This window comes from Leptomonas pyrrhocoris (genome assembly GCF_001293395.1).
Source record: "Leptomonas pyrrhocoris isolate H10 chromosome Unknown, whole genome shotgun sequence".
Classification (NCBI taxonomy): Eukaryota; Euglenozoa; class Kinetoplastea; order Trypanosomatida; family Trypanosomatidae; genus Leptomonas; species Leptomonas pyrrhocoris.
Genome location: NW_015438369.1, coordinates 580,773 through 604,291, shown reverse-complemented (window position 1 = coordinate 604,291; position 23,519 = coordinate 580,773). Strand labels below are relative to the sequence as shown.

Genomic DNA, 23,519 nt, shown 5'->3' with positions numbered 1-23,519 from the left:
CAAGTTGCCGTGTCGATCAACGCGAGGAGGAGAGGACATGACGGTCTCATACGCCCTCCCACCCACCCCTTCCCCTGCGTCGGTGCACGCAAGACAGCAGGGCAGCATATTTTTCTTTGTTGTTGCTCTTTCCCGGACTCTGAGCAGCAGCGCAAAGCAACAACGACGACGACATACAGAGTGGCGCAGGGAGGAAGGGAGAGCGCAGTGTGTACATGAATTTCACATCATCAGCGAAATAAAGAAGCAAAAAAAAAGTGACACATCATCAACAAAGGGGGGAAAAAATGGAAGACAGTCGCCTTTACAAAGATGATCAGAACGGCACGTCCGTGCACCTTCGTGTGCGACCCGAGTCACACAGCGGGGCAACGGCGCACGCGCCTTCAGTTCACCCCGAAAGAGAGAGAGGAAAGAAACAAACTTCAACGTTACATCGATTTCGCAAATCGTTTTTGGCCCACGCGTCGATACGGGAGAACACGTTAGATCCACTTCTCATCCCGCTCGGCGTTGGCAACACGCAGCTTCTCCATGTTCAGCGTGTGGAGCTGCACCATCCCCTTCTCAAAGCCAGCCACCAGCATCCGCTGATCTGCCTTCTCATCCTTCGCTGAGATATCCATGCAGGTGCAGACGCCCGTGTCTGGCTGCGTCAGCACGTGGGAGCACCGCGGGGTCTGCCGGTTGTGGTGAGCGAGATCGACCATGTGCACCTCACCACCCTCATCCAGCGCCCACACTACCCACGGCGTCGCCCCGCTGCACCGCACGGCGATGATGGGGTGATAGCCAACGTCGACCGTCAGCTTCGGCGTCGCCTCGTTGTGCAGGAACGGCCGCAGCGTGCCGTCCTCGTAGCCGACGACGAACCAGCGGGGGTCGAGCACGCAGTAATGCACACAGCACGGGACGGCCACCACCGTCGCCGCCGTCATTTTGGCTTTGTCGCCTGGTAAGTTGCAGTAGGTCGTCTGCGAAGGGCCGTAGAGCGAGGGGACGGCGATGCCGCCGAAGCGAGAGCGGCGAACCACGCCGTGCGGGGCGGTCAGAACGTACTGTGCCGCGTCCAGCGGTGAGAAGTCGAAGGAGGAAGCGACGCCCGCGCCGTAGCCCATCGCCGCCGTCGCGTCCGCTGCGCCGTCTCCCACGTGCGGGTCGTAGGCCGCAGCGGAGGTGCCCTTCGCCAGGTGAAGGCTCACACTCGTGAAGGGGTGCTGCCCGTAGTCGTTGTCGATCAGCTGGGCGCCCTTCGCGCTGCTCTCCCGGTCCGACACCACCCAGAAGCACACCACGCCCCGCTCGTCCATCGACACGAGCTGCTCGTGCTGCTCCTCCTTGCGCAACGGGGTCTTGGCGTTGTAGCCGGAGACCCGCACCTGCCGCACCGGCGCGTTGTGGCCGTCCGCCTGCCAGCTCGTGCTGTAGGAAGGCAAGTGAAAGACAACCTTTTCGTAGCGGCCGGCAGCGAGGTGCAGCCGGTCGGGCTCCCGCAGGCTCCACACACAGACATTGCCGTCTTCGGTGCCGCCGTAGATGAGGTGGGGGGAGGACGGGCTGACGCACACCGACGTGACGGTCGAGAAGGACACAAGCACGCGCTCCGGCGTAGTCGTGTCGTGCATGTTCCACAACAGCAGAACCGACATGTACGTGTCCAACACCGGCGAGGGGCCGCTCTCGTCGCGGGGGCCGTGCAGGGCAATCAGTTGCCGCGTGTTGGACGGGTTCAGCAGCACCTGCACCAGCGGCCGGTTACGCGTGCCGCGCCAGCAAAACGTCGAGTACGTAGAGAAGGCCGTCGAGCCCTTCGGTTTGCTACTGCTCGTGCTGCCATCGCCGGCCGACGCGGCGGAGGAGGCTGCCACGGCTGCCGCTGCCGCACCGGTGGCCGCGGCGTTGTTCTCGTCCAGCACCGCGCTCATGAGCGGGAGGGTGCTCGTGAGAAAGCGCTCGAGGAGGGCCGCATCGACGGCGCGGGTCGCTTTCGAGCTGCTGTCGTTATTGCTGCTTTCTTTCTCGTTCGCAGTTTTGCCAGCTCCCTCCTCCACGGTCCCATCGCCCCGCCCGCTGCTGACGCCGCGTTGCAGAACGTTGCGACGCAGCTGATAAAACTGCCGCTCCGCCTCCTCCTCTGGGCAGAGGCCCAAATCGTCCGGCGCCTGCGCCGTGCGTGTCCGCTGCCGCTCCCGCTCTGCCTGCGTCGCCGCGTCCAACCGCTCTTCTTCGGGCGGCGCCTGCACCCCGACCTGCTCCCGCCCGCTCTTCCCGAAGTCACGGATGTATAAGTCGTAGGCGGTCTGCGGGGCGAGGTCGAGCACGACGCCGCTGCTGCTGTCGAAGTCGACGAGTCGGCGCAGCGCCGTCGCACGGGCGAGGTCCTTTTGAAACTGCGCCCTGTACGCCTGCCGCTGCAGCTCGCTTGCGTCGAATGCGGTGGTCGGGCTGGGGCCGGCCGATGGGGGCGTCGCCTTCCGCTCTACTTGTCCGGCCTCTGCGCTGCTGTCACCGTTGCCCATACTATTCCTGCCGTCTTCACCGCCTCCTTCAGCAGCGGCGGCAGCGGCCTTCGCGGCGTGTCGCTGACGACGACGCTCATCGCGCTCCGCCTGCTTGCGCGCCGCCCGCTCCTCCTCCGTCTCTTTCCGCTGTCTCCCATTCTTATTGTTGCCGTCGTCGTTGGTTTGCTTTGTCTCCCCAGGCGGGGCGGCAGGGCTACGAGCGGTGTGCTGCGTGACCACCGCGTTGTTCTCTGCCTCGATGGCGCTGAGCAGCGCCGCGGTGTCGTCGATTGGCTGTGATGAACTCTTCTTCGTTGTTGGTGTTGGTGTGACGGTCGCCGCTGCTGCCTCCGCGCGCGAGGACGCGGGCGCGTCCTTTCTTCTGTCATCTGGACTGTCCTGGTGAGGGTGGTGATGGTGCCCTGCCGAAGGCGTCTCTTCGCCCTTCCCGTTGGTTGCTGTCGCAGCAGCGGCGGCGGCCTCCCCTTCCTGCTTCTTCGCCGCCTCGCGCTGTGCACGTCTTTTCTCCTTGCGGATCCGTCGCTCCTCTTCGGTTTCTTTCGTCTCGCGTGCGTCAGACGATGTGGCGCCGGCAGCGGCAGCGGCAGCGGCAGCATTCTGCTTCGCCTCCTTTTCGGCTGCGCGGCGTGCGGCCTCCTTCTTCTTCTCCCTGCGCAGACGGCGCTCTTCCTCCGACTCGGACATGTCGTGTGGGGGAGCGGATGAAACAATCAGGAGCCGAATACTACGTGTGTTCGTCTTTCTTCGTCTTTGTTGATTGCTTTGCGTGCGAGTGGGTGTGGTGGTAGCTTCGATGTTGGCGTGAGGTGCTACTGCGCAGCCAGCAGAATCGCGCACGTGGCCACGAACCCGAAAGAAAAAGAAAAAGAGAAACAAAGGAAGGTGAGACGTGCGGTGGAAAGCTGCTTCAGAGAAGCACAACGCGTAACACGAATAAAACTAACAGGAGAGCAGGGAAGAGGCTTCGAGAGTTTTCGCAGAAACCGAGAACAGCATCGCCGCAGCCCAGCTGAGTACGACGCTTGCCGGCTTCGGAAAATCCGCGCCGCCGCGATAACACGCAAAAAAAAAAACCCAGCAGTCGTGCGTTGATATTATTACTCTTCACTCTTTCTTTTTGTTTCTGTGTTATTGGTTAATGATATTCTGTTGCTTCATCTGATGTCGAAGGCGCTGACGCCGCTGTCTGTGTGTCTGTGACTAAGGAAACGAAATCGAACAGTCCATGAGAGACACGAGCCACGGTGGAGAGGGCGCCTCTCCAGAAGACGCGGCCAGCCGCCGTCTGCGGCGCGGTCGCGGTTGTCCGCGGGGTGCATCGTCACCCCGCGGAGAGTAAGTTGTGGCATCGCATGCGGCGCACACATCGCGATGCAGTGCGGCCAGGTGCTGCTCTCGGCTGCGCCACCAAGAACACAGGGCTGCATACGCATCCGGTATCACATCCACACTCACCAGAAAAAAAAGAAGCTGCAACAGCCGTGTCGGTAGACACTTCAGGGTGCGCGTCGGCATCTCCGTAGCGGCTGCCGCCGGAGGCGCGGAGGACAGGAGGCGGCACGGTGCACCTCCACGCCTTTGCTCCGTGGTGTTCGACAGGCAGCGGGTGACCTCCGCACAAAGCCATTCTGCCAGCAGCAAGCCGACACTGTCTGTCGTGCCCTTTTCTAATAGTTGTAGGCCCTGTACGCAGCACTTCATCGGACGAGCATCACCACCACCACCAGCACCGCCGCCGTTGCACCATGAGGAGTCGTGCCGCAGCGCACGAGAGAGAACGGAGTACGCCTCACTGGGAAAAGGGAAAAGAGGCACGACGATGCCCGCGGCACCACTCGAGGCGGCGCCGACGCAAGAGGAGGAAAGGAAGAGGGAGGTGGCCGTGCTCGTAGAGGATGCACGACTGCGCGGTGGGACGTGCGCGGCATCGACGCGCAGACGGCAAGCGCGTAGCAAATATTCTTCTTTACGCGTCTGGCGCACATACCGTCGCCAGTGCGCAGTGTCGTCCTGTGTGGCCCGCACCCACAATCCCCGCTGCTCCGCGAGGCTGCGCCACAGCAGCGGCACGGTGCACTCCTCCAGTAACACGTACAGAAGCGGGACGACGTGCGCGGTATAGAACTCTGTAAAAGAAATCGCCCGCTTGCGCTGCCCCGCTGCATGAGAGGGTGAGGAGGAGGCAGAGGAGAGGCCAGCATAGCAGCGGCGCACCACACCACGAAGTCGATCCCACAGGGCAACACCCTCAATGACCCGATGCGCTACACGCGTGTAGGGCAAGTCGCACCCACAGCTCGCGAGGCCAATGGGTGTGCCGGTCGCGGCATCAAACGTCAACGCTTGCTGAGGCAGCGAAGGACGCGGTGTGTTGGGGCGCAGGAAGTGGGAGGCGTAGTCGGCAAACGGCATACCAAAAATGCTCTCAAACGGGAACGCTGCGATGGCTGCATCACGAGACACCCGCACACCTCTGTGGGACGTGTGCGCCGACAACGACTCTTCCTGTGGAGTGCGAGCCGTGCACCTGACGCCGTGAGATGCACGATCCACGTGAGAGCATCGCTGCTTTGCAAGTTGCACTGGGCCGGCTTGCGAAAGAAAAGGAAAAACCGTACTAATGCATGCAGCCTTGCGTGGGTGCTCGCTGGCTCGTGCTACAAACAGCGTCCCTTGGGTAAAGCCCTCCCCCAACAGCACGTCTTCTTGTGTCTTCCAGTAGCTGCCGTAGCACTCCTCCACGTATGCCACGTAGCGCTTCCATTGAGTTCGGGTGAGCTCGAAGAAGTGTTCGTCGTGCCGACGTCGTGGGGCGCTCTCCCACGGCCGATAAATGCTGTTCGTCGCCTCAGTGAAACTCCGCTCGCAGTCTTGTGCCGAACCCCTCCGCTGTTGCAGCGGATGCCGTGGAAGACGCGTGTTTTCGTCACGGTTCGGCGTCGTCAGCAGCACGACCCGTGCGCCGCGCGCCGCACCCAGCTCTGCAAAAAGGGTGTACGTGTAAGCGGCGACCGCATGCGGCGGAATGTGCTCAATCACCTCGATGCTGCACACCGCGTCCACCGTGGCGTCATGCACCGCGGCGCTATCCGTCGCCGGCGCGCCAGGGGCAGAGGAACAGGAGAACGAGGAAGACAAAGAGAGCGGATAAGGCAGCCACTCCGCTGGTACGGTGACACACGACGTCAGATCCCCTTGTATGCATTGCACCGTGCAATCCGCCGTGTAGGAGGCGACGGTGAAGGAAGAAAAGGGCAGCACTTTCGACACCTCCCGCAGCGCCTCGCCGTCGATGTCGATCGCGGTTACCGCCGTCAGCTGCACGTGACTAAGTGAAGAAGCGTGCATCAGAAACTGCAGCAGGTCACCGCGGGAGCAGCCGGCATCGATGATGCGGCGACACGAGTAACGCTGCAGAACTCGATGGACCAGTTGCGCTCGTTGAGAGTACAAGGGAGGATTGAAAACGAGGCCATCCTCCTCCTCTCGCTCAACCTTTGCGTCGGATGCAAGGGCGCTATTCGCGGTGTCCGCTGCGCACTGCGCCATTACCGTCTTGGCTGCCCATGGGGATATTAGTGTGCGTGTATCACATACCAGCGAAGAGGGGAGGGAGGAATGAGAAATCGGAGAAGAAGTGCTGAATTGGTTTCGAAAGAAGCAAAAAAAAAGTTAAGTACATCAGACTTGTATTTGAATTCGCTGTCAAGTTAAAGCGCCAGCTGCGACGCTGCAGCAAGGAAATCGTTGGGTGCTACTGTAAAGCGACTTGACGTAGCTGCAGAAGAAACCACATCCCAATACAAAAAGCAGAAGACCATCATAAGGAGCGCATTTGGTGCACAAGATGGCCCTTCGCATCACGTTTTGGCACTATCTGCGTCGCAGCAGCAAGCCCAAATCTGTTATGTGCGGGTTTACTGCGTATCTGTGTGGAATTCGTTGTCGTATGGATTGGAAATAAATAAAAATTTGTCTTCTGCCGCAGCAGTCCTTTTTCAGTACTTCTATCCATTTGTCGTTGATAGGCGCGCGCGATGCCTTCACGCACGACTTTGCCCTTTTTCCGCGGTTGTTTCCGCTATTCTTTTGTCCTCCCTCACGGATCATCCCGCTCACAACAAAGGTCACCCCCGTCCAACTCGATTTGCTGGGCACCGCGTCGTCTCACACGTTCTGCGTAAGCGTTGCCGTATCCCTGTCGCCCTTTCCCGTCTCCTTCGTCGGCGCCTTCAGATGTCCGCCGCCTCCATACAGGCTTCGTGAGCCAGCCTGAGATGGGCCTCCCTCGCCGAAAGGCCCGCGTTGTGGTTGCTGCTGCAGTGGCGGCACAGGAGGCGCAAGCGCGTTCTGCTGCTGCTGTTGCAGCTGTTGCGAAGGGTGAGAAGACGAATTGGGGGTCCAGCCGCCATACCCGCCACCACCACCACCACTACCTCCTCCACCGTTGTTATTGTTGCTGCTGCTGCTGCCGCCACCGCCTCCACCGTACGTGCGTCCCATCAGTCCCAGGCTGTTGCCGCTGCCCGTGACGCTGGCCGCGTTGTAGCCGCCTGAATTAGGTGACGCGTGTTGGTGGCCGAGGCGCACGTACAGCTGCGCGGTACCACCGCTGCCGCTGCCCACGTGTACGCTACCGGTGGTGTGCGACGGGGAAGACGTTGGGCCGCCGTTGTTGACGCCGTTGGTGTTTGGGTGCCCGCCGCCTCCACCGGGCATCATCATCGCGGCGCTCGACATGTACCCGCCGTTGTTGTGCTGCTGGTGGTGGTGCGGAGGATGTGCGTGGAAGCGCTGTTGCTGCTGCTGCTGTTGCGGCTGTGGGTTGTAAGGACCACCATGACCGCCGCCTCCGCCGCCGCGACCCATATTTGCGTGCATCGCCGCTGCTGCGGCGGCGCTCTGTATCGCATAGTAGTCCTCTTCGGCAGATGTCAGCATTCGCATACCCATGTTTGCTGGGCCGTACGTCTCCATGGTACCGGCGGACGCCGGCCCAGGAGAATACAACCCGTGTGGCGGCATCATGGACGGCGTCGCAGCCCCGCCACCACCACCGCTGCTGCTGCTGTTGTTTAGCATCTGAGGCTGTAACGGAGAGGCATGCGGGGCTTCCATCGGCGTACCTCCGTACAGCACCCCATTGTTGGTGTGGGTGTTGTTGCCGCCTCTTCCGCCGCCGTTGCTTCCCTGAGTGCCCGTGTGCACGGTGCTGCCAACGCTGTTCGCCTGCGACATGGCCGGCACCATGCGAACCGGCGGCACCATCGCCTCTCCCAACGGCCCGCCGCTGCGTGCCGCCTCGCTTGTGTCCTCCCCCGCCATTGCCTCCTCCAGCTCTCCGGTTGCGTGCTCCACCGGATTGAAGCGACGTCCTGTGCTGTTTGTTTGCTGCGGTGTCTGTTTCTGTTGGGACAACGCTGCTTTGCCGAATGGCAGAGGAGGATTCATAGCCTGTGACGATGATGAGGAGGGCTGCTGCTGCTGCTGAGGTGCCGGTGCCCGTGTGTTGGCCCCACTCAGCGCAGTTGGGCTTGTCCGTGTGGTGGGTGAACCAACAGCTGCGGCGGCTGCGTGGAAGATGAGCTGCGGCTCACACATGCGATGGATATCGGGGGTGCAGAGCAGAGACGGACAGGCGCAGGTCGGGCATCGCGGCACGCCCTCCAGCGCCATCTCCTCCGCACTCTCGCGGTTCCACGGGCAGTTCGACGCGCTGTTCTTGCGAATTGAATCGATAGAGCGTGGAAACAGCAGCTGCAGCACCGCCACCTCTCGCCGCGTGCACTGCGAGTGGGGGGCGGGGTAGCCGGGATAGAGCAGCGAGTCTTCGCCGTCGTCACCGCCTTCTAATCTTTCTCCTAGGTTGTAGTTGTTTCCAACAACCGCAGCAGCATCAGCCGTCACGTCCTCCTCGCTCGCCGGGGTGCCGAGGATAGGCGGTACAGCCCCGTTGTTGTTGTCTACCCAACTGCGACAGCTACTCGTCCCGCTGAGCGCGGACTGCTGAGAGGCCGGCGACGCGGCATCCATCGCGTTGGCAGCTGTTCCTCCTCCTGCTGCCGCCGCCGCTGTGGTTGCGGTGTTTGCTGAGGTACTCAAGTGGCCATCTCCGCGATACACATCTCCACCATCACCACCTCCAAGCTGCCGAGAGGCGACGTCCAGCAGGCGAATCCCTTCTAAGAACGCGCACCGGATGCGCTGCAGGTGATTGCGGCACACACCCCGCACCATGTTACTGCTCCACCGCAGCGGGTCCAGCACGTTCATGTCGCGCACCGGGAAGGCCGCCGTGTTGCACGACGGGCACATCAACCCGGCGTCTTCGCTGCTGCAGCCGGCACGATCGAGCTGGACCGGCGTGTGTAGATCTCTGCTGTTGCTGCTGCTGCCTCCCCTTTCCTCACACTTCGCCTCCTCACCAGCCTCAGCGGACACAGTAGCAGCGGTGGCAGCTCGGCGAGCGTTGTGCTTCGCCTGCCGCTCCGCTCGCCGCGACTGGTTCACTTCATCCAACAGGTGCCGCACGCCACTCACCGTCAAAAGCGGCTGCTGACGGCGACGGATCAAATGGCCAATCGTCGCTTCACCTTCCGCCGTTAAGCCCAGAAAGTTCACATCGGCGGCGGCGTGGTTCGCTGCTGTGTCCCCCGTCAGCGGGCGGTTGTGTGCCGCGTCCACTTCCAGGTAGCTCAAATCTAACGGGGTGGAGTTGATCTTCTGCAGCGGCAGCGGACCAAAGGCGGTGACGGAGTAGTGATCGAAGTCGAAGTACGCGTAGAACTTGACGAAGCGGGCCAGCAAGGTGAGAGGGGAGAGTCGGTGGAAGGCGCCGATGGAAGGGCCTTTTCCTTGGCGATCTGCGCTGTTCGTTGCATCTTCTTTTTGGTCCTCGACCGCCGATGATGCATGTGCCGCTGGACCCGCCACGCATTCATCATTGTGGTCGCCACTCCTCTCCCAATCTTCTTCACCACCGCCACCGCCGCGGTGTGCGGCACTGGTTGCAGAAGATGGGGAGAAAGAGGGCGACGAGGAGGACGATGACGTGTGTTTCGTCGGTGTTGGCGTCGCGGCCGACTCGCCCTTCTCTGGTGTTGCTCCACCCGTCGTTGCACGTTTCGGCGATTGCACGGCGCCGCCCACGATGTCCTGCTGCGCTGCGTCGTGCACCATCCGACTCGACGCAGAGCCGGCTCTCTTCGCCGCCGCACTGCGCAGGGGCACGCCCTCCACGTCCTCCAGAAACTCCACCGTGTTGATCATCGAGATGAGCATGACGGTCGCGGCGTACGAGCCGATGTAGCCCGCCTGCCCACCCAGCACGTGCGCCTCGAAGGAGCTCCACGCCTTCAGCAGCAGCAGCGTACGCTTCAACAGGTGTTGCCCGCCAATGGCAGCGTCCATCTCGTGCAGGAAGCGCACACAGTTTACCCCGCCGAACTGGCCAATCGTAATGTCGTAGTTGCAGCCCTCCATCACCAGCTTCAGCACCCGCACCTCGGCCATCACGAGGGAGTCGACGAAGATGGGCGTCTTGGAGTTGCGCAGGTAATCCCGTACGCGGCCCAGCACCTCGCCGGAGGCGATGCTCAGCACCGCCGGCGCCGCCAGACGCGGCTGGCCATCCGCCGTCGTGGTCAGCTGCATCGTGCCATCGACGTCGCCGGCGCTGCTGTCCGTCGTGACTGGCGGAAGCGCGGGCTTCATTGCGGCTGCAGCCCTCTGCGCGGCAGCCTCCTCCGGTGTGGGCGGCGGGGGTGGACTGCGGCTGGCCTCCGTCGACAACAACCCATCCACCTCCACCGTCACGTCGTTGTCACCGTCAGGCAGCACCGTGCGCATATTGACGCTGCCGAAAATGTAAAACGAGATGTCGCCGTACTCGTGGCCCGTCTGCCGGCCGGCATGGCGTAAAGCAGCGGTGATGTACTCGGCGAGGGTGCGCAGCTGTTGCCGACGGCGCTGCAGGCAGGGCAGTGAGGGAGTTAGGTAAGTCAGCACCTCCTGCTCCACGAGGCGACACAGGCGGGGGCTGACTTCCGGGGTGAAGGGAAAAGGATTCGGAACAGCAGCAGCATCAGCTGTCGCACGCATTCCTCCGCTTGCGCCCCCAGCCGCACCGACGCGCGAGGGCACGCCGTCGCGGTAGCCGCCGCCTCCACGCACCGTAGCGCTGCCGTTGCTGTTGAGGGTGTGGTTATACTCGCTGCCTTGATAGTCGGTGCTAAGGAGTCGGTGATGCGGGTTATTGACGCTGTTCGTGTTGTGAGCCCCGCCGCCAGGCTGCATGCTACCCCCATTTGCAGGAGGGTAGTACATCTGTGCTGGCGCGAATGAGAGGGGGTAGGGGTAGAGCATGTTTCGCTGCTGTGGATGCTGGGGCGACTCTTGCTGCTGCTGTTGAGTGTCAGATGCATAAACGGGGTTGCTGTCCATTCCGTTGTTGAAGTAGCCAGCTGCGGCGGCGGCTCCTCCGCTCGTATTGCTGCTGCTGTTATGATGAACACCGCCGATGCTGTTGCTGTGGTGGTGGTGAAGGGGAGTGTAGCCGCCCCCCACCTGCACTTGCATCATCGCATTGCCGCTGTTCATGAGATAGTTGTTGGTGGTGACATTGTTGTTGATGTACAGCTGTGCGGACATGGTACGTCTGTGAAGCGGCGGAGACGGCTGTGGGGGCTGCTTTGGTTGCTGTGGCTGTGGCTGTGGCTGCTGATATCCTCCAGCTCCACGTCGGGACGCGGAGGTGGGGCGCATACTACCTCCGTTGTTGAGGGTCGTATAGCCACCACCACCTTGCTGCTGCACCATCATTCCTTGAGGCATGTAAGTCATCTGCGGTTGCTGCTGCTGCTGCTGTGCGTGCATCGTGCGATGCTGGGCCAGGTGTGACGGAGGCATGCCATTTCCGCGTGAGCCGCCGCCGTAGTACCCGTAAGGATTGCCTCCCACGCCGCCACTGCTGCCGTCGCTGCCCATCATCATCATCATTTTAGGTGGTCCATAGGCGCCCATGTTGCCACCACAGCTATTACCAATGTTGCTGCTGCCTGCCTGCTGCAGGTACTCTGCGTTTGCGGCGTAGCCGTTGGCATTCATCTGCGGTGTCGGCCGTGGCGCTGGGCCGCCATTCCCAATGCCGCCACCGCTGCCCTCCTCATGCGATGCGTTTCCTGGCGGATAGGCGCCGTAGCTGACGTGGCTGCTCGTATTGCTGCGGTTGCTGTGTTGATGGGGGTGGGGCGTGCTCCCGTCGCCGTAGCTACGCAGCGCCGTAGCAGCCGCGGCGGCCTGGCGAGCGGCGGCGTCTCCACGCGATGGACCGCCGGTGGTGGGGGCGGCCGCCATGGCAGGGGACGGAAAAACCGCATTCGCTGCTGCCGCGCCTTTTGTTTCGCCGGTGCTGGAGGCACCGCTGTTGTTGGTGTTCGCACCTGCGGCAGCGCTGCCTTCTTCAGCCATGCTGTCGAAGGCGGCGGCGGCAGCAGCAGCAGAAGTCTTCTTCTTTGCCTTCTTCTTGCGCTTCTTCGGAGCGGATGCTGTCGTGGTGGCCGGACTTGTGACGTCGTCGGTGCACGTCGCGCTCTCCGGTGCGGTGGACGAGTCCGGGGGCGGCGGCGAGCAGGCGAGGAGCCGCGAAGGTCGCGACGAGCTTTTTTTGTCGCCGTTGTGCTTGTCTTGTGGGGCTCCTTCACTTTTCCCAGTTGCAGACCCTGTCGCTGCCTCTCCTCCCGCCTCAGTAGTTGGCGGGGGAGGGAATAGTGATGTCCCCGCAGGCGGGTTAGACAACCCGGAAGCACCCGCCGCAACACCGCCAGACGAGGACGGAGTTGCGACTGCCACGTCCAACCTCCTTTGCACCTCGCGCGGCCCCTCCTGAAGCGAGGCGGCGGTCGTGGTGGTGCTGCGGTCACTGCTGCCACGTCGACTGCTCCTGCTCATCGTGCCCACCTCATTGCCAGACGCACCGGCGCCGCGCCGTAGCGGTAAATGCGCCTCTGCCGTCGCCACGGCAGGGTCGCCGGCGTCTCTTGCGGCGGCGTAGCGAGGTAAGGCGAAACCGACATCCCTGCCAGCCGGGGACGCCGGCGGCGGTGGCAATGACGTGCTGCGGGCGCGGGTGTGTTTGACGGGGGAGCCGCTCGAGGACTCTCCCTGTGCCGGCAGGCGCGGCGAAGAGGCCGGGCTGCCGTCTCTGGTGGCTAGCAAGGAGCCGCCGGTGGCGCTGCGATCTGGATGTTGCTGCTTTTGTAGTTGTCGCTGTGGGTGCGGTGTCGGCTCCGACGCTGCTGAAGGGAGCGTCGACGTCGGATGCCGGTTCGCGCTGCCGCCTGCGCCTCCTCCTTCCGTTGCGGTACTGCCGGTGTTGGTGGTGCCTTCGAGAAATACAGAAGAGGCCGAAGCACTCGGTGCTGCTGTCGAGGCGGAGGCGTTGCTCGGCCTTCCCGACGAAATATCCGTCGCGTCTGCCGTCGTGTTTGCCGGCTCATCTGCCGGTGCATTCGCGGGAGAAACTTTTGAAGCCTTGTGGGGCTGCTGTTGGTGGTGGTGGTGGTGTTGCCTTGTTTCCTCTTTACGCGCAGAGTTCAGCAAGGACGGTGCCGGTGTCTCGAGCTGCACGGAGGAGGTGCTGCCGCTGCTACCCAGCCCGTTTGATTCCCCCGCTACTACGACGGAGGTGGTGGTGGTCGCCGCTGTCGAGCGCAGCTTCGGCAGTCCCTTCACAGGGCTGCCTCCCTTGCCTTTCGCATGCAGATCCTTCATTAAGTGCGAAGCAGCCAGCTTGGAGTAGTAGTACTATTCCTCGGCTTATTTCCGTGTGTGTGTGTGTGTGTGCTCACGCTTCGCAGCACAAACGACAGGTCAACGCTAAAGAGGAAATGCTGGTTGCGTCCACGGAAGAATAGGAAATAAAACACAAAACATACAATTAGAAACCGTGCGAGAAAAATAGCCCCTGCACCTTTAAAAACTCAACAACCAGGAAGCCAAACAGGAAGGAGCCCCAAATATATATATGCCAGTTTCACTGAGTTGAAGATATGGAAGAGACGCTTAAGACCTCCAACAACCACCGCAACTCTTGCCCGCAAAGAATGAAATTGATCACGATGACCTGCGCTGCAGCGTTCGACGTAAATTATTATCCGCGCTCCTTCTTCGCTTCCTCCCTTTCGTTTTCGCGTTTCAGGAGAACTAAACCACCACGGGAAAAGAAAGAACTGCACAACTACTCAGGGCCGATATGATAGATACAAGGAGTTGTGTGGGGGGGTTTTGGGTGGTGTGTGTGCGTGCTTATTAACTGGAACCTGGAGTTTTATGCGATGTGTTAAGTTAGACAGTTCCGATAAAGAATGATCAAAAGAAGAAGCAAAGGGGAAAGAAAAGAAGAAAGGAACGCCTTCTCGTGCGTTCAGGTGAGCGAAGAATCTCCTCACCTTCGCGGCATACACGCACACGCACACGCACACGCACCAACGAAAGATAACGAAGGAAAAACAAGGGGGTGAACGGCGATCAAGTGCCGCACAACAGATAGAAAACGAAAACCCCCACACCTATACCCAGCCAACACCCGCGAAAACAAAACGACAACACGCCGCGACAATGCAAAAGAGCCGAAAATATATTTAAATATATATTTCCCTTTTTATATAACGGATTGAAAGAACAAGAGAAAGAGAGCAATGAAGGAAGTGCAGATAAGAGAAGAACACAAAAAGAAATAGAAGAACACAAGCAGGAAAGGAAAAGGGGGGAAAAAATTGCCCTACTGTGCCTCACAGCACAGGAAGGAGAAAGGAAAGGGAAAATGAAGGAAAGAGTTGCGTTAGCCCGCCAACTTACAAGGAAAGAGCTGGCCTACGCACCACAGCTATGAAACACACAGCAGCAATAGCAATAACAGTAAGAATAATAAGTTGTGCACTACGCCCTCAAGACGCGAAGAGTCTGAAAGAAGAATATATATAAATATTACAAACTTCCTGAGAAGAGTTTTTGCTTTTTCCCTTTCGAAGCGAGTCCAAACCGTGTTTTTCCCTTTCAAAGAGCTCTGCACCTTTTTTTCTTTCTTTCCTTTCGATGTTCTTTGTAATTCTTATTTTCGCGGATACTGTCCCGCACAATGAAGCAAAACATATTATTTTTTTTTTAAGTATGAAAGCAGCGTTTATGCGTTTCCGAGGCAAGATGCAAAAGGAGAGGCGGAAGGGAGAAGAAGAAGACGACGAAGTATCTGAAAGGCAAACCCTGCTGAAACGAGCAGTTGTCATTTGCCGATGCTGTTGTCGCGCCCTTTGCGGCCTTCCGCACACGTCTTCCACGCGGCGCAGCGTCATACTGATGTGTTGCGGCACACAGAAAGAGAAACATACAAGAGAGTGGTACGCCACGCATTGCCCTTGAAGGAAGGCAACGTATTCGTGGCCTGACGGCCGTCAGAAGGGGAAAACCCGCCTCACCTGCCGCTGGCGACGAGAAGGGAGACGTACGTGGCACGGCTCGTTTGAATCTCTTTCACTCCGTATGTGTGTTTGTCGTTCACCGGTGCGGTGTCGTACACAATCTCGAATGACAAGAACGTGAGAAAAAGGGGGGAAAAGCAAGCGCAAAAGGGAAATACCTTTTAAAGCAAAAGGTAGACGAAGGGGGGGGGAAGAAAACGATGAAGGCCACGTAAGACGGGAAAAACAACATGAAATAGCGCAGCGACTATCAAGAACAAAAAACACACCTCTAAAGTACCTCTAAAAAAGGGTCTGTAAACGCCATCTCAGACGACTCTACAAAAACAGGGGAAAAAATAAAGTGAAGGAAGCGGTACATGTTCAAAGCCTAGGTGAAGACAAAGCTGTAAGTGTGGGTGTTGGTGATGATCTCCTTTCCTTTTCCTCCTCTTCACTTGTTATGCCGGCGTCACATCAGATACTTCATCTTCTCCAACACCTGTGGGTACTTCTGCGTGAGGAGGCGCATGTCCTCCATCTGCACATAACCCTGCTTGCGAATATCTAAGAAGCCCATGAGACGGCGCGCCTCTTCGTCGATCACGCGTCGCACCTCACGGTCGTCGACGTCGTAATCGCCTACGTAGCGCGTTGCCGCCGTGATGACGGATTTCATGTCCCCCAACGACAAGCAGCCATCGCCGTCGTCGTCGTAGGTGTTGAAGATAACGTAGAAGAGATCCTCCGTGCTGTACACGATCGCAACGTGGTAGATCAAAAACTTCTTGAAAGTGATGATGCCAGCGTTGTCGAGATCGTAGCCGCGAAAGAGGTGGCGGTAGTAGTCACTGCCATCCTCTGCGGCAGCCGCCTCCGCCGCCGCCTTCCCCTTTGCTTTCCTGCTACCGTTGCTGCTACTGTTGCTAAGTTTATCAAAGATGCCTGGTTGGTGACGCTTGCGCTCCTCCTCCCGTATTTTGCGATCCTTGAACACATCGACGCCCTCGATGTACTGCTTGAAGAGGAGAGGGGTCATGACACCGTCAGGCGCTGCCTTCATAAAGCGCGTGTGAAGGAACGCGATGGCTTCCTCGGAGAGGCGATCCTTCACCACCTCCCGGTAGTCGTTCATCTGCTCTTGCGAAATGCTGCCGCCCATTTTGTGTTTCGTGTGGGCGGGTGCTCCGTCTTTGTTGTTAGTATTGATGTTGGGTGACGGAATAGTTGTCGACGGCTTACTCCGTTTTGCCGGTGGTGATGTGAGCTCCGTCGCTGGGTCGACGAGCGGCTCCCTGCACCGACGAGAAACGGAAGGACTGCGTTTGACGGGGGCACAACGAAGAAAAAGGGGAGGGAACGGAACGAAAGAGAAGATCGTCACGAAGGCGGCGGGGGTGAGGAAGGGGAAACTATATGGGTAGATAATACCCACAGAAAAGCATTCGGAATAACCTACGCCTTACAACTTTATCACCTACCAGTTAGAGGCACAGACCGATGCCGCACCACAAGCACAAAGAGGGAAAGGGTAAAGGGAGAGGTAGGACGCATAATTTCCAGGCGAGGTTATTCCATTCGCAAGCTCCAAAAAAAAAAAGGGGGGGGGGCGGGCTCTACCGGATAATTCGACTACACTTTTTTTTAGCTGCACCGTTCCAACGGGAGAAAAGAGAAGTGAGTGCCCGCTATCTCGACACAGTATCCGTTTTTGCGTTCCGTCTCCTATCGCACGCAGGTGGGATTTGGCGCCGCTTGCTGTCGCGCTGAGGTGTTGGCCTTTGTCCGCCGGAGTCGCCTTTCACGGCCCCGGTGGCACCTGCGCACCGCCTACCTTAACAAAATAGATCTTTAAAAAGGGATGTGTGACTTCTGAGAAGGCCACATTCGAAAAGCTGAGAAAGAGGTGCGGTTTGGGTGGAAGGCACACCCACCTGCACGGCCGACAAGCACCACCGAAGTAGTTGGTACTTGCAACAACAAGAACACGAAAACAAACCGAAAAATAAGAACAGGCCGGATACGGTGAATGTGGAAGGTGGCGACGGCGTCGTGCAGCGATGAAGGAGAAGTGTATTCAAGCCAACGACACAACAATATAGATTGTCATTTACTGCACATGTTACACACCCTACGTTTCGCAGCCCTTCTTGGCCCTGACACTCAACACACGTTGCTTGAAAAGACAAAGAAGAAGCGAAAAAGTGGTACTACTTGACGGTACACACGTCGTCGTCGTTGTCGAACATAACAAACGCGTTTAATTGTTAAAGAGCGAAAAAAAAAGAGCGCACCACCGAAACCGTGATAGCGCGTCTCCTCCCAAAACGGGTTCGCCTGCCTCCTCGGCAGCTCTCGCGATGGGTCGTTTCTCTTGGCTCGCGTGTTACTCGTTCTCCTCCACGTCCGAGTCCGGCAGCGCCTTCCATCCACGCGTGGAGGTGACGCGGTGCCGCCTTGCAGGTGCACCTGTCACCACCACAATCGGCGCAGAACGAGCCGGGGTGCGCCTCGTCGTCGCCGCTGCGGTCTCTGCCACCGCACCACCAATAGGCGGGCCGGTCACCACCGCGGGCTTCATGGGCGGCGTGTCCGTGGAACTGCCGCCGCCGCGTGGAAGGGACAGCGGGGTGGACTGCAACGGAGGCGGGGGCAGTGCCCCGGTCATCACCCGCGGTGGCGACACGGAAGACGAAAAACTTCCGTTTAGCAGCGGGGTCGACAGCGCGGAGGCGGCGTCACGCTGGCGCTGCAGCAGCCGCAGCTCCGACTGCAGCGCGCGTATTTCTGCCTGCGCCGCCTTCTGCGCCTGCCGCAGCGCCTCTTCCTTTTCTTTGGCGAAAATGCGGTGGAGGGCGGTCGCGCGGCGGTGGCGGAGGGCGACTTCTTCGTGGTGCCGCTGGCTCACGAGGAGGCCGCGCTGGCGTGCCTCGTCCATGAGCAGCAGCTGCACACGCCGCTCGACCGCACGGGTAGTCGAAGGAGCATCTGCGGGAGTTCGTCGCTCTCCCTTCACGGCGCTTGAACCCGCTGAGCTGCGCGCGTGTCTTGCAGACGATGTGTTCAAGTCACTAGCAGCAGCAGCAGCAGTGCCTTCATTGCTGTTCCTGCTGTAGACGGTGTGGAAGGAACCTGTCGACCCTGGCCGCACGGGCGAGGCATCATTTGCTAGTGGAACGACCGTCGCGAGGTCGGCGTTCCCTTCCACGGAACCGCTGTTGTTGACACTGCTGCTTTTCCGTGGGTCTGAGTGCCGGTGCGCTGTGAACGCCACGGAAGGGTTCAGCACAGGCCAGTCGTCGTCCTCCGCGACCTCATTCGCAGCCTCGCTAACCTTCCCTGGAGGTAGTGCATGCCCGCTCTGGCGCTGCTGCTCTCCGTCCTTTCCCTTCTCTACGCCCTGCGTTGCTCCCCTCGTTGTTACGAAAGATGTGCAGAGGGCACGACGAGTTGCCTGCACCTCCCGCAGCAGAGACACGCGATGCCGCTCCTCCGCATCCTGCAGGTGCAGCACCGCGACCATTTTCAACGCGCCCTGGACGAGCGAGCGCCGCTGATTCGCCTCGTCCGCCAGCAGCGCCGATCGCCTTTGGGAAAGCCGCTGCACATGGTAGCTGTCGGCCGCCTCGCGCCCCTTCAGATGCCGTCGCTCACGTCCTTCCCGCCACTCCATGATACCTCGTCCGCGTCCTTCTTGCACGAGGCAGCCCAGCACACACCCGTCTTTCTGTGCCGCGCTGCTGATGCTGCTGCGCCGCGCCCATTCCTCCATCATCAGCGCGGCGGCCTTCTTCTTAAAGGCGGTCTCAGCGAGAAGGGTAAGGTGCTGTCGCTGTAGGCGGCGCCAGGCGAGCTGCTCTTCCCGCTCGATGAACTGCTGCCGCTCACTCGTCTCGTCCGCCTGCACGTACATCAGCAACTCCTCCTTGGTGAGTCGAACATCTTCCTCTGCGGCTGCGGCAACAGCAGCGGCACCGTTGGTTGCGTTCCGTCGCTGCTGCTGCTGCTGCTTCATGGCGCGTGCAGCTCGCTGAAACTGTTGCCCCTCCTCTGTCAATCGAACAGTCCGCTGTCGCCCCTTCTCATTGGCGAGCCACTTCGTCCGCTGCTTCTCCAGTAGCTCCTTGTCCGACTCCGCCAAGCAAGGGGTGACGCCCACGGGCTGCGCAGAAGCCGCAGGAGCCGTCGAGTTCGTCTTGGGACGCGGCACCAGCTTCGATGTCCTTGCCCCGTCCACCACAGGACGAGTTCGTGCAGACGAAGAAGAGGCAGAGTCTGCTGCCACGCCGCTCATGACTGGTTTGGTGCGAGGTGTGGTAGCGGAGGGGAACGCGGCGGTGCGTGTGCTGTACGCACTGGTCAATCCACGCGGTGTTGCGTGTTGCCGTGGCGTCGTTGTCGTCTTGCTGTTGTTCGTGTTGTTGCTCGCAGCAGCCGGCGCAGCAACTGGATCCCGGCTCGATCTTCTCGGGGAGTGGGAGTGTCCATTTAACCTGCTGGGCCCCGTTGTGGCTGCGTCGGAAGGCTGTCGCGGCGATTCGTAGCCGGAGAAGGATGCTGCGCGCCCGTTTGCCAGCTCCTGTTTACCGGTTCGAGTATTATGATCACTTGTGCTTTTGGTGTTCCCCTCCGCTGCTGTCGACGTAGTGCCGAGCTCTGCGGCTGTAAACCCCATAAAAAGGCTTGTCTGCGGAAGACTTGAGGCCGCTGCGTCATCGTCATCCTCTAGTATCTCTACCCCCTCATTACGGCTGCTGCTGAGGGTGCTGGTGTGCAGGACGTATACGCTGCCCTCCGTGGGGCTCGTGAGAGGGGTGAACCACACATCATGACCGCCACCACCTCCGCCATTCTCCCTATGTCTTCTCCGGTCTTCTTGGTTCTCCTTAGCGGTGGAAGTCGGAGTGGTATCGCCAAAACGATCGCTGTTGCGACGACCCGGTGAGGGCGTCGACGGCCGTGTTTGGCGCACTCGCGGGGTGCCGCTACGCGCAGGCGTGTTCAACCGCACGGTGTTCGGTGTTGCAGGCGCGTGACGACCACTCAGCCCATCGTCTGCTGCCACTCCGGTGGCAGCGCGCGGCGTGACGTGTCCGGGTCGCGGTGTGGCGGTGCGACTGCTGCCCTCCGCCCCGCGAAGACCACCGCCGTAGCGAGCGCTGCTCGTGCCAACGGTACTCGTACTGCTGGTGCGCTTGGCGGTGGCCGCGCAAGTGGCCATGCGCGGTGCAAAGCTCCGCTGCTGTTGCTGCTGCTGCCACCGCTGTTGCAGCAATTCCTCTTGCTTCTCCTGCTCTCTGCGCAGCGCAGCCCGCTCCCGCTCCCGCTGCTCCTTGCGCTCCCTCTCCAGCTGCCTGCGCAGCTCCTGCTGTCGCTCCTTCTCTCGCTTGCGAAACAGATCCTGCTGCGCTTTGGTGTAGTGCGACTTCGCCGCCGCCGGCGCCCCCTGCGGTGCGGCTGAGGAAGGACGCGTGCGGGTTGTTGCGCGCTCCGCCTGTTGTCTGTACACATCCTTGTAAATGTCTGACATAGCCACCGGACTCACGCTGTACGGGTTCGAGCCGAGATGGCCCGGGGAGGCATGGCGGTTACTACCCCCGAGCGCTACACGCAGCGCCACATCGTATTTCTTCTTGTGCTCTGGGCTGGCCAGCACCTCATAGGCGCGGCTGACCTCGCGAAAGCGATCGGCCGCAGAGGGGTCACCGATGTTTTTGTCGGGGTGATTCTTTAGCGCGAGAGCCCGGAACGCCACGCGCACCTCCTCGCTCGAGCTGAAGTTGGCAATGCCCAAGACTTCATACAGCCGTCTGTCCTGCAAAATAGATTGCGGCAGAGAGACGGAGCTCATCGTGAGAGAGAAGAACTAATACCGCTTTTCTTTCTTTTTTAAGGACAGCGAGAGTCAAGCACCGGACGATGGTAGAACGAAAAGGAGAGGGAGAAGCGAATTCAAGAAATCGCTGTTGGCACCTGCCGCACCGACGTAGACAGATGTACAAAGGAGGGAGGGAGGGAAGGTGCGCTTTAAGTCACGAATCGGGGGAGAAGTGCTCGACTGTGTGAGTTTTAGAACATAAAAGAAGGCAAGGAAGATCTCTCTCTCTGTGTGTAGAGAGAGTCTACACCTTTTCTTTAATTTGTTTTTATTTGATCAGATGTGCGCGCGTGTGTGTGTGTGTGACCTCTCGCCGTCGCGCGAAATCTAGTTACGCCAACAGCAAAAATGAGACAAGGCAAAAACAAAAAGAAAAACGAGAAGTACGCAAAAGTCGAGATCTTAACGAAGTTGCAGAGGCGTCCTCTCCCATCGACGTTGGGCGGAGGAGGAGGAGGAGGAGCTCCCCTTTCGCTGCTTATTTCCTTCTTTTATTAATATTCCTTCCAGCTCCACTTCAGGAATCGTCATCATCAAAAAATGGTAAAGAAGTTTTTTTAAAGACGAGGTATTCGAAGTTTGTGTTGGGTTTTCGATCGCACCGCAAAAAGGGAATATTTTTTTGTTGTGGTGGTCAGAAGACGGGGTGAAAGGAGGGGGGAGGGGTGAGTGGTACAAGTAAAGAGGATTTGCAGCACACGGGCTCAGGGTGGAAGAGAGCGAGAGCATGACATCACGCACGGCTGCTTGCAACAGTTGCAGCAAAAGAGGGCGCGGCGGCTCCTTTTTCCGAGTCAACAGAGATAGAGAAAAAAAAATCGCTTCAAATGCTGTAATGGAAAGCGCTTAGACAGAAGAAGCAGGCAATGTTTCTTTTTAACTCTTGTCGTTGAGGAAACAGCGAATACGCACGCGTAGGTGGTTGTTCTTAAAGCTCTCCTTTTCGGTCAGCAGAAGGGCCCTGTTTCATTGCGTTAACTTCTTTTTGTTTATCGTTGTTTTTGCAGTCGATCCCCAGAGCAGCTTTTCATTCGAATGCAGATTTAAAAGGCTTTTTCTTTGGATGTTGTTATGTCAAGCGAACCACCGCAATTCATCGCAAACAGACGAAAAGAAATAATAAGGCACACCTGCACGCAGACCAACGTGAAATATAAAAAAAAGAGGAAGAAGAATCTTCATCATGCGTTCCGCACTTTTCTACATGCTGACGTGTGAATAGGTTCTATCGTTTGTTTGTTTTTTTACTGTTGTTGGTGTTGTTTACTTTCCGCGAAGACGCACAGATGCTGTGCTCTCGCGCTTCCCCTCTCCTCCCCCTCCTCCGTTGCCCTCTTGAGTCGCGAAGCGGGTCAGTGGATCCCAAACGGAGGGAAGAGCGAGAAAAGGCGCTTGACAAGGCGGGGAGGAGGGGAGGGAGGGGGAGGAGCATATGAAAGAAAGAAAAACGAACATGCGTTGGCACACGCAAACACCCCACGCGCATGGCCGCTCTCCCGCTCCTTCCCTCCTCCCTCTGTAAAAGGCGAAAATGTAACACGTGCGTGAGGAGCAGTACATTCATGAGCATGAGAAAGGAGAAAGAAAACAAAAAAAAAGGGCAACAATAAGAACAGAAGGGCCGTATTAAATGGTTGGAGTAACGAGAGTGAGACCCATTACCACATCGAACGCTTAAAATTCCAAGTAGAGATGCTACGAACCAATAGTAGTACTAAAAATTGCTGTTGTTGTTTTTGTAATTCAAAGAAGGCACACAGACAAGACAAGAAAAAAAGCTATACAGAAGTAAAGAGAAAAAAAAAATCAAAGAAGAAGAGAAGCATTGTGCGTGTACCTTTAAAGCGCTGTGTTTCTCCACAGCAGCAACAACAAAACTGTTTTCAGACAGCAACAAAAAAGCAGCAGTAAACATTACCCTTCTCGGGATGGTTTCTTTTTTTTCTTCTACATACATAAGCCGTGAATTTCATTCGAATAGTTTTGAGTGTCGCGAGCTTCGTTTTCTTCTTCTTCTTTTTAATTTGCTTGAAAAATTTTTTATTGTTACGTGTTGCGATTCCACCTGGAGCTTCGGAGAGAGGAAAAAAACAAAGAATAAATACACGTGCAGAACAATACCAAAAAAAAAAGCTGATTTACAGCATAACAGGAGAATAACGAGGCCTAATTTTCATTTAAAACAGTGTTTGTCTACTTAACGTGATCCATTACAACATATATATATATATATATGAAGGACCACTGTTATTTTTTTGTCTTTCTTCTTCACGCCGGGTACACCGTAATTGCGGTAATATTGCCTGTTGGAACAGGTTAGAAGATGCTTCGTCATCTACCATTTTCCAGCAGCTCTACAGGAAAAAAAAAGGGGTGTATGGCGAAAAACCGCGGCTAAGCTTCGTTTAAAACTTTCAGAAAAAAAAGGGTCTCAACTAATAATAACAATAATAATAAAAGAGAAAGAGGAAAAGAGAGAAACGGAAGAGGATAAATGTGAACATTCGCATTTGTCTGTCAACATCATATTTTATTATTGATATTTCTTTTTTCTTCCGCCCCTTCTCCCTTCAGAGGGAGAGAGAAAGGTAAGTAGAGCGAAATCCACCCTCAGGCGAACACATGTTTATATATATATATATATATATATATATATATATATTA

The 23,519-nt window shown here is 58.2% G+C and overlaps 5 protein-coding genes across 5 annotated transcripts; all 5 read right to left on the bottom strand.

Annotated features, from left to right (window-relative positions):
- Positions 1-485: 485 nt before the first annotated feature.
- Positions 486-3,206, bottom strand: ABB37_06236 (hypothetical protein; the record flags this gene model as incomplete). Its single annotated transcript, XM_015804501.1, has 1 exon — positions 486-3,206. One exon carries the CDS (start codon positions 3,204-3,206, stop codon positions 486-488), a length of 2,721 nt encoding a protein of 906 aa, XP_015657075.1.
- A 516-nt stretch (positions 3,207-3,722) lies between these two features.
- On the bottom strand, positions 3,723-6,071 carry ABB37_06235 (unspecified product; the record flags this gene model as incomplete). The annotated part of the gene is made up of 1 exon (XM_015804500.1): positions 3,723-6,071. One exon carries the CDS (start codon positions 6,069-6,071, stop codon positions 3,723-3,725), a length of 2,349 nt encoding a protein of 782 aa, XP_015657074.1.
- Positions 6,072-6,689: 618 nt separating this feature from the next.
- On the bottom strand, positions 6,690-13,292 carry ABB37_06234 (hypothetical protein; the record flags this gene model as incomplete). The annotated part of the gene is made up of 1 exon (XM_015804499.1): positions 6,690-13,292. One exon carries the CDS (start codon positions 13,290-13,292, stop codon positions 6,690-6,692), a length of 6,603 nt encoding a protein of 2,200 aa, XP_015657073.1.
- A 2,157-nt stretch (positions 13,293-15,449) lies between these two features.
- On the bottom strand, positions 15,450-16,139 carry ABB37_06233 (putative mitochondrial hypothetical protein; the record flags this gene model as incomplete). The annotated part of the gene is made up of 1 exon (XM_015804498.1): positions 15,450-16,139. The coding sequence occupies one exon, from the start codon at positions 16,137-16,139 to the stop codon at positions 15,450-15,452; it is 690 nt and encodes a 229-aa protein (XP_015657072.1).
- A 1,224-nt stretch (positions 16,140-17,363) lies between these two features.
- Positions 17,364-20,828, bottom strand: ABB37_06232 (putative chaperone DNAJ protein; the record flags this gene model as incomplete). The annotated part of the gene is made up of 1 exon (XM_015804497.1): positions 17,364-20,828. One exon carries the CDS (start codon positions 20,826-20,828, stop codon positions 17,364-17,366), a length of 3,465 nt encoding a protein of 1,154 aa, XP_015657071.1.
- Between the last annotated feature and the right edge of the window lie 2,691 nt (positions 20,829-23,519).